We start from the raw sequence: 8150 nt of genomic DNA on the forward strand, positions 1-8150 counted from the left end.
GAGAGAGGTCAGGGCTGTGGTCCTTCTCGAGTGCCCCCGTGAGGCCGGATGGGGTGTGGATGGCGGTCCCATCACACTCAGGCGCTGCAGGGTGGGCGGGGATGTGGGGTGCCCACAGGTAGGCCTGTTCCTCCACTGCACACAGGCACACTCCCCACCGTGTCCTGGGCTCCCCTTTGCCGACCTTCCCGGGGGCCATGCCCCCCCACAGCTCTGCGGCCCCTCAGCGTGGCTGCCTGGTCCTGCGCCCCCACCGCCCTGTGCTCCCTGGGGTCCCTGCTCCCCCAGCAGGCAGACCCATCTAGTGCACGTTTACGGGGGCACCGCTGCCCCTGGAGGTGCCAGGAACCTGGAGCCCGGATGGGTAGAGACTGCAGGAGGCCTGTCTGGCTGAACGACAGGATCTAGGACTGAGGGGCAGCCGATGGGCCCCAAGGCCGCCTCTCCCAGCAGCAGGTGGACAGGGTGCCTCCTGAGGGGCAGCGCTGGGCTGAGGGGCCCTAGGGGGGACCTCTCCAAGTGAGAAGCTTGGCAAGTGGGGAAGGGTCCTGTGTCCAGCACCGCGTCCGTCTTCCCTGCAGTGGCGCCAATCTCCTGGCGGTCAACACTGACGGGAACATGCCCTATGACTTGTGTGATGATGAGCAGACGCTGGACCGCCTGGAGACTGCCATGGCCGACCGTGGTAGGTGCGGCGGTGCGGCTGTGGGAGGGCTGCCGGTGACGCTCCCTCTGAGCCTGCCGCCTCGCAGGCATCACCCAGGACAGCATCGAGGCCGCCCGGGCCGTGCCAGAACTGCGCATGCTGGACGACATCCGGAGCCGGCTGCAGGCCGGGGCAGACCTCCATGCCCCGCTGGACCACGGAGCCACGCTGGTGAGGGCTGGGGGGTGAGGGGCATGCGGGGCTGGGGGCCTTGCTACTTGGAGGTGGGGGATGGGGCCGAATTCAGGCCGGGCGCTTGCCTGCAGCTGCACATCGCAGCCGCCAACGGGTTCAGCGAGGCGGCTGCCCTGCTGCTGGAACACCGAGCCAGCCTGAGCGCTAAGGACCAAGACGGCTGGGAGCCGCTGCACGCCGCAGCCTACTGGGGCCAGGTGAGTGCGGGCAGGAGCAGGGGGGAGGGGGCTTCCAGCGCAGCCGTCTGCAGCGCCTGCCTGCCGCCCACAGGTGCCCCTGGTGGAGCTGCTCGTGGCGCACGGGGCCGATCTGAACGCAAAGTCCCTGATGGACGAGACGCCCCTTGGTGAGCTTGCGGGGCCCACCTCCACCTGGGGGAGAGGACAGGCGAGGAGGGCGCCCCTGACGCCTGCACCCACTTCTCAGATGTGTGCGGGGACGAGGAGGTGCGGGCCAAGCTGCTGGAGCTGAAGCACAAGCACGACGCCCTCCTGCGCGCCCAGGGCCGCCAGCGCTCCCTGCTGCGACGCCGCACCTCCAGCGCGGGCAGCCGCGGGTGAGCGCCGCCCCCAGCAGGCTCCGCCCCCGGCTTGGCCCTAGTACGAGGGGGCGGGCGGGGTCCTCCCGGCACTCCCCTCCCCTCACTCTCCCTCTCCTCTCTCCTCCCCAGGAAGGTGGTGAGGCGGGCGAGCCTAACCCAGCGCACCGACCTGTACCGCAAGCAGCACGCCCAGGAGGCCATCGTGTGGCAACAGCCGCCGCCCCCCAGCCCGGAGCCACCCGAGGACAACGACGACTGCCAGACAGAGGCAGAGCTCAGGCCACCGCCCCTGGAGGTGAGCGTCCCGTCCCGTCCCTGCTCCGCCCAGCGCAGGGTGGGCCTGGCTTTGCCCTGGTTCTCTCTCCACTTGGACCCCCTCCTGCCTGTTAGGAATGGTGCCCTGCAGAGGCCAGCTGCTGCCCATCTCTCGTGTCTGTCCCTTCATGACCATACAGCCTGAATCCAAGGCTGGGGACGGGGGAGGAGCCTCCTGATGGCCTCTGAGACCTTCACTGTCCGCAGGAGGACAACCCCGAAGTGGTCAGGCCGCACAATGGCCGAGTAGGGGGCTCCCCAGCGCGGCACCTGTACTCCAAGCGACTGGACCGGAGTGTCTCATACCAGCTGAGCTCCCTGGACAGCACCGCCCCCCACACGCTGGTCCATGACAAGGCCCACCACACCCTGGCTGACCTGAAGCGCCAGCGAGCTGCTGCCAAGCTGCAGCGACCCCCACCTGAGGGGCCCAACAGCCCTGAGACGGCCGGGCCTGGCCTGCCTGGTCACGCGGAGACCCCCCAGCCTGACTGTGGCTTCAGGGCAGGCGGGGACCCACCCCTGCTCAAGCTCACAGCCCCAGCGGTGGAGGCCCCTGCGGAGAGGAGGCCGTGCTGCCTGCTCATGTGAGGGGGTTCCTCGGCAGGCAGGGTTCCTGTCCCCGGGCACAGCCCAAGGCTGCCTCTGCACGGTGCGTGCCCTGGTGCTGCGGGTGGGCAGCACAGAAACCCCGGCTTTGACTGTGCAGGACACTGGCCCCTCTCAGGGCAGAAGACATGCCTGGAGGGACATCTGACTGCAAAGACTATTTTAATCTTGCAACTCTTGATAAAGGGCTGTTTGCCATGGAGTCTGCTTGTGTGTTGTGTGTCTCACCTGGGTTGCTGCCCCATGGTGGGGAGTGGGTTGTGCCGTTTGGTTGGGGTGCCACCCGTGCCTGTGAGCACGAAAGCCTGTAGGTGCATGCAGGGGCATGTGGCCACTGGGCTGGAAGCCTGGGCCTCACCCACTCCCTCCCGTGCTCAGCCTCCTGGAGCCTCCTCCATAACCCTTTGCTTTCCAGAGAGGAGCCAGGTGCTTTGAAGGAACCTCCAACAGGGACCAGGGTCTAGGGTGTCTGTGCTGAGGGGGTGGAGGGTGGGGGTCCCCGGGACCATGGCCTGGAAAGGGAAGTAGTGTTTTCCACAAGACTCTTGTGCCAGAGCCAGAGGGGCAAAACAAGCACAAGACTGTGTCAGAACCTCCTTGGCGGGGGGGGGGGGGGGGTTGTGGGTCCCCAGTTCCTGGCATGCAGCCCCAATCCTGGGGCCTGGCTGCCAGCTTCTGCCTGGGCTGGCATAGGGGACACGCAGTTGGCCACTCTGGCTCTGAGCTGGCTGGGCACAACGTGTCAGGGTGAGGGGATCCCTTAGGGGCCTCAAGCAGGAGGGCTGAGGGCACCGCCAGTTTGTCTGTTCATGGTGGGCAGCTTTGTGTGGCCACCAGTGCTGGGTGGTGTGGGTTTGGGATGTTCTCCCTCCTGGCTCAGCACGGGACTGTCAGCCCAGTGTCCTTTGGGCCTGCCCTTCCCCTAGCATCCCTGGTTGGAAGAGTGTTCTTGCAGGGCTACGGGCAGGCGGGGACTGGCTGCTGGTTAAATTTAGTGTGGGGGGTAGGGCAGCTGCCCAAGGTCCACCTGCCACCGGGGCTGCCACTTGGGCTCCGCTGCCAGGGGGCGGGCAGGGGCTGGTTCTGCCTGGGGCCAGGCCCATATTAACCTGTGCCCGTCTGGGGGCCAGAGGGGCAGGCCTGCGCACTGGGAGGCCGTTGTGGCAGCGGAGCAGAGAAGTGCAAGGTGAGAGGCCTGGGGGCCGGCTGTCCTGACCCCTGTGGGTCAGGTTTCGTTGTGGCTGCTGGGGTGGGCCAGCATTGAGCCTGGCCTTTCAGCTCGGCAGCCCTGTGGAGGTGGGTCTCTGACGACCTATCCCGGCTCATTTCCTACTCTCTCCTCCAATCAGGAACAAGAGGGCCAGAGAACTCAGGTCACCCCTAGCCTGGGGTGTGTCCCAAGGGCAACCCCCAGCTGGTGCCTGGTGAAAGGGCAGCCACCGTGTAAGCTGTCCCAGGGCCCAGGGCTGCACTGCCTGGCTCCAGCCCCTCCCCCAGCCCCTCGCCGTGCTCATCAGGGACCAAGGTCCAGCTACAGAGCTCTTGCAGCCTCTGGGCCATAGGTGCCAGCCCTGGAGAGGCCAGATGGAACCCAGAGCCTGAACACCCCTCCCCTCCCCCCAGCACCCCCTGGATTCCTGAGGCCTGGCTCAGTTACTAAGGAGACAGCCGTCCGCTGGCCCAAGCAAAGATGCGGGTGCCACGAGGGCTAGGCCTCGGCCAAGCCCTGCTAGGGTAAATCCCAGCAGCCCAGGCTCTAGTCTCTCCTCGGGGGTCCCTCCTTTCCAGCTCTGCCAGCCCCTCAGGGCTGCTAGGCACTCCCTTCACCTCCTGAATACCCTAGGCACTCAGCCCCCCGCCCCACATCTAGTCCTTCAGAGCTGTCGGGACCAGGACTGACGTCTGTACCTACCCCCCATGTGGGTCTCCTGCTCTCCCTTCATGGGGACACTGGGCAGGCACTGGGCCTTGCCCCAAGCCCCGCCTGCCGCCTCACCCACTGCCTCTGCCTCCCTGGAGCAGAGCTGTTCCCAGATGGGTGGGGCGGGGCCCAACTGTCCCCAGCTCCTTCAGCCTTTTCTGTCTCTCCCGGTGGGGCCAGCTGCGGTGAAGAGGGTACCCTCTTGCTTGGCGTCCCCTCTGCTACGGCTGCCTCCTCCCAGCTGTGGCCCACTTTTGGTGCTGCTACCTCCTGAGCTACCTTCCCACCTGGTCTGGGTAGAGTCATGGCCTCGAGCACAGGTGACCAGAGCCAGGCGGTGAGGAACGGACTGAGGACGAAGGTGCTGACGCTGCACAGCATGAATCCACGTGTGCGGCGAGTGGAGTACGCAGTGCGTGGCCCCATAGTGCAGCGAGCCCTGGAACTGGAGCAGGAGCTGCGCCAGGTATGGCCCAGGCCCCTCGCTGCCCTCCAGGTCACGCTGGGGTGGCTGAGTTGGCCCCAGTCCCACTGGCTCGCGGCACAAGGGCTGAGGAGTTAGGTAGGGCACGGTCTCCCTGCCTGCTCCCCTCCCCTCCCCTCCCCTCCCAGGGTGTGAAGAAGCCTTTCACCGAGGTCATTCGTGCCAACATCGGGGACGCACAGGCTATGGGGCAGAGGCCCATCACCTTCCTGCGCCAGGTGAGGCTCATGCTCACTGCACCCCCCCACCCCCCGCCCATGTGCCCTGACCTTAGCACTCCGTCTTCCCAGGTCCTGGCTCTCTGTGTCAACCCCGATCTTCTGACCAGCCCCAGCTTCCCTGACGATGCCAAGAAGAGGGCGGAGCGCATCCTGCAGGCGTGTGGGGGCCACAGCCTGGGTGAGAGCCAGGGCCAGGAGGAAGCAGACGGCGGCCCTGCTGCTGGAGGAGGGAGGTCCCCTGGGAGGGCTGAGAACGTCACCTGTACCTCCCGTCCTGTCCTGCCCGAGTCCAGGGGCCTACAGCGTCAGCTCTGGCATCCAGCTGATCCGGGAGGACGTGGCGCAGTACATTGAGAGGCGCGACGGAGGCATCCCTGCGGACCCCAACAATGTCTTCCTGTCCACGGGGGCCAGCGACGCCATCGTGGTAGCCTGGGCATGGGCAGGAAGACATTCCTGACACTGCAGAGGGGGAGCCCAGGGTGGGGGACAGGTGCAGCCCCAGCCCCCGCCGACCCTGCCTTCCCCTTCCTTCTTGCAGACGGTGCTGAAGCTGCTGGTGGCCGGCGAGGGCCACACACGCACGGGTGTGCTCATCCCCATCCCCCAGTACCCACTCTACTCGGCCACACTGGCAGAGCTGGGCGCAGTGCAGGTGGATTACTACCTGGACGAGGAACGCGCCTGGGCGTTGGACGTGTCCGAGCTTCACCGTGCGCTGTGCCAGGCGCGTGGCCACTGCCACCCTCGTGCGCTGTGTGTCATCAACCCCGGCAACCCCACTGGTGCATTCCCACCGCCCTGCCCTGCCCCACCCCACTCCTCCTGCACCCTTGTCCGCCCTGGCCCAGGCAGTGCTGGGTCCGCCGTCCCCCGGCTGCCCAGTGGAGGGCAGCGCGCCCCCTTGGCTCACCCAGCCCTGCTGCCTCCCCCACACCCCAGGGCAGGTGCAGACCCGCGAGTGCATCGAGGCTGTGATCCGCTTTGCCTTCGAAGAGCGGCTCTTTCTGCTGGCGGATGAGGTGCGCGGCGCAGGGGAGCGGGAAGCCGGGCAACAGCCGGCCCCTGTGACGCCTTGCGCCCTTCCAGGTGTACCAGGACAACGTGTACGCCGCGGGCTCCCAGTTCCACTCATTCAAGAAGGTGCTCATGGAGATGGGGCCACCCTACGCCGGGCAGCAGGAGCTTGCCTCCTTCCACTCCACCTCCAAGGGCTACATGGGCGAGTGCGTGCAGGCGAGGCGGGTGGGGGCTTGCGGGCTATGGCCTGGCCCTCTTCACCCAGTGGGCCGACTCCTCCACACCTGGCCTGGACGTGCCCCTCACCTGGCAGGTGCGGGTTCCGCGGTGGCTATGTGGAGGTGGTGAACATGGACGCCGCGGTGCAGCAGCAGATGCTGAAGCTGATGAGTGTGCGGCTGTGCCCGCCGGTGCCAGGCCAGGCCCTGCTGGACCTGGTGGTCAGCCCGCCCGCGCCCACTGACCCCTCCTTCGCGCAGTTCCAGGCTGTGAGTTGGGGGCAGGAGGGGGTCCAGGTGACCTAATCGGGGGTGGGGGATGCTGAGTGCCCTCATGGGCCCTCCCTCCCTCCCTCCGCGGCCGCAGGAGAGGCAGGCAGTGCTGGCCGAGCTGGCGGCCAAAGCCAAGCTCACCGAGCAGGTCTTCAACGAGGCTCCCGGCATCAGCTGCAACCCAGTGCAGGGCGCCATGTACTCCTTCCCGCGCGTGCAGCTGCCCCCGCGGGCAGTGGAGCGCGCTCAGGTCAGGCGGGGGCGGGGCCTGTGGGGTGGGCAGTGGTGGCCAGGCATCTCTCTCTGATGACTGCCTGTCCACAGGAGCTGGGCCTGGCCCCCGACATGTTCTTCTGCCTGCGACTCCTGGAGGAGACCGGCATCTGCGTGGTGCCCGGGAGCGGCTTTGGGCAGCGAGAAGGCACCTACCACTTCCGGTGAGGCCCAGCCCTCACTGCCTGTCCCGCCACCCTGGCCCTTCACTCACTGTCAACTCCTTTCAGGATGACCATTCTGCCCCCCTTGGAGAAACTGCGGCTGCTGCTGGAGAAGCTGAGCAGATTTCATGCCAAATTCACCCTCGAGTACTCCTGAGCCCAGCCGGGGCCAGGCTGGGCGCCCCGGACTGTGTGCTCAGGGGCCGTGGGGGCTCTGGAGCCCACTGTACTTGCTCTTGCTGCCTGGTGGGCAGAGCGGGGGGGCTGGGCCCCTGCCTCTCTGCAGGTCCCTAATAAAGCTGTGTGGCAGTCTGACTCCAGGGAGGAAGCACTGGCAGCTGCGTGGTCCGCTCCCACTTGCCTACCCTTCTTGCAAGCCTGATTCCCTTCAGAGAAAGGGCCTTCCGCGGCCAGCACCCACTTGTTCCTCCTGAAGACCCGGCACCCACCATGAGCTGGGTCTTCCCTGTGGCCTCTCGCTGTGGGGCAGAGCCCGTCACGATCACACAGAAATGGGCCGAGAGTCCGGAGCGTGAGGAAAGCACAGGCCCCGCACCCCTTTGTGGAAGCCCCCAGAGCTGTTGGGGTGGGGATGGGGCTTGGCAAAGAATCTAGGGAACCAGGGGCCCAGGTGGCCACCCAAAGAAACAGCCTTTCCTGAAGAAGGCGCAGAAAGCTGTCTCCTTCCTGGCTCCCTTTCCTGTGAGGTCCGTCTTCCCCGGGGCAGGGAGAAATACTAAACCAGCATGGCGCTGGCTGGTCGGGGTGACTGACAGCTCAGGGAGAAAGTCTTGGTTCTCTTACGTGAGGCAGTAGGGGTGGGGCCGCTGTCTGGGGGGCCAGAGATACCACCTTTGGTGTCAGTGTGTGGTGCAGTCCTTCAGCTGGGTGGAGTGGGAGGCAGAGGGAGAGGATGAGGCAGTGTCCCAGGGGAGGGCTGGGGCTGCAGGAGGCAGGGGCTGGGCTGCGGGGGGTGGGCAGTGATGTGTCCTGTCCTGGGGAGCATGGCTGAGCACTTACTACATGCAGACACTGCTGGGGGTCACTCGATCTGTACAGATGGTCTTCTGAAGTAGGCATGATAGCCCCCATTTAATCGACAAGGAAACCTGGAAACAAAAACCTGCTGAGCTGACAAGAAACCCTCTCAGAGGCCACAGGAGCCAGAAAAATGCATTGGGTCCAGTGCCCTCAAGTCCGCCAAGGACGG

The 8150-nt window shown here is 66.2% G+C and overlaps 2 protein-coding genes across 7 annotated transcripts in view; both read left to right on the top strand.

Moving 5' to 3' along the window:
* Positions 1–2568, top strand: part of PPP1R16A (protein phosphatase 1 regulatory subunit 16A) — a 29346-nt gene extending 26778 nt beyond the window's left edge. For 4 of the 6 annotated variants that reach the window (XM_023188311.2, XM_023188312.2, XM_026449693.1 and 1 more), the window contains 5 exons: positions 582–1098; positions 1172–1247; positions 1328–1457; positions 1572–1737; positions 1965–2568. In XM_023188311.2, coding sequence (XP_023044079.1) covers positions 582–1098; positions 1172–1247; positions 1328–1457; positions 1572–1737; positions 1965–2348 — 1273 coding nt within the window. In that variant the 3' untranslated portion in view covers positions 2349–2568. Of the gene's footprint in view, positions 1–581; positions 1099–1171; positions 1248–1327; positions 1458–1571; positions 1738–1832 lie in introns of all 6 variants that reach the window. The other 2 variants (XM_023188313.2, XM_023188314.2) reach the window with 2 other exon arrangements.
* Positions 2569–3408: 840 nt separating this feature from the next.
* Positions 3409–7262, top strand: GPT (glutamic--pyruvic transaminase). Its single transcript, XM_023188316.2, has 12 exons — positions 3409–3552; positions 4588–4753; positions 4900–4989; positions 5062–5170; positions 5286–5419; positions 5534–5777; positions 5935–6014; positions 6082–6218; positions 6326–6500; positions 6598–6753; positions 6828–6940; positions 7007–7262. The coding sequence occupies exons 2-12, from the start codon at positions 4592–4594 to the stop codon at positions 7095–7097; spliced, it is 1491 nt and encodes a 496-aa protein (XP_023044084.1). The 5' UTR covers positions 3409–3552; positions 4588–4591; the 3' UTR covers positions 7098–7262.
* The last annotated feature ends 888 nt before the right edge of the window (positions 7263–8150 follow it).

This window comes from Piliocolobus tephrosceles, chromosome 7, assembly GCF_002776525.5.
Source record: "Piliocolobus tephrosceles isolate RC106 chromosome 7, ASM277652v3, whole genome shotgun sequence".
NCBI lineage: Eukaryota > Metazoa > Chordata > Mammalia > Primates > Cercopithecidae > Piliocolobus > Piliocolobus tephrosceles.

Bases quoted from the DNA above. Each gene is read 5' to 3' on its own strand.
- GPT (XM_023188316.2), top strand. From the start codon at position 4,592: ATGGCCTCGAGCACAGGTGACCAGAGCCAGGCGGTGAGGAACGGACTG. The intron at 5,171-5,285 runs GTGAGAGCCAGG...GCCCGAGTCCAG, and splicing joins GTGTGGGGGCCACAGCCTGG to GGGCCTACAGCGTCAGCTCT. The intron at 5,420-5,533 runs GTAGCCTGGGCA...TCCTTCTTGCAG, and splicing joins GGGCCAGCGACGCCATCGTG to ACGGTGCTGAAGCTGCTGGT.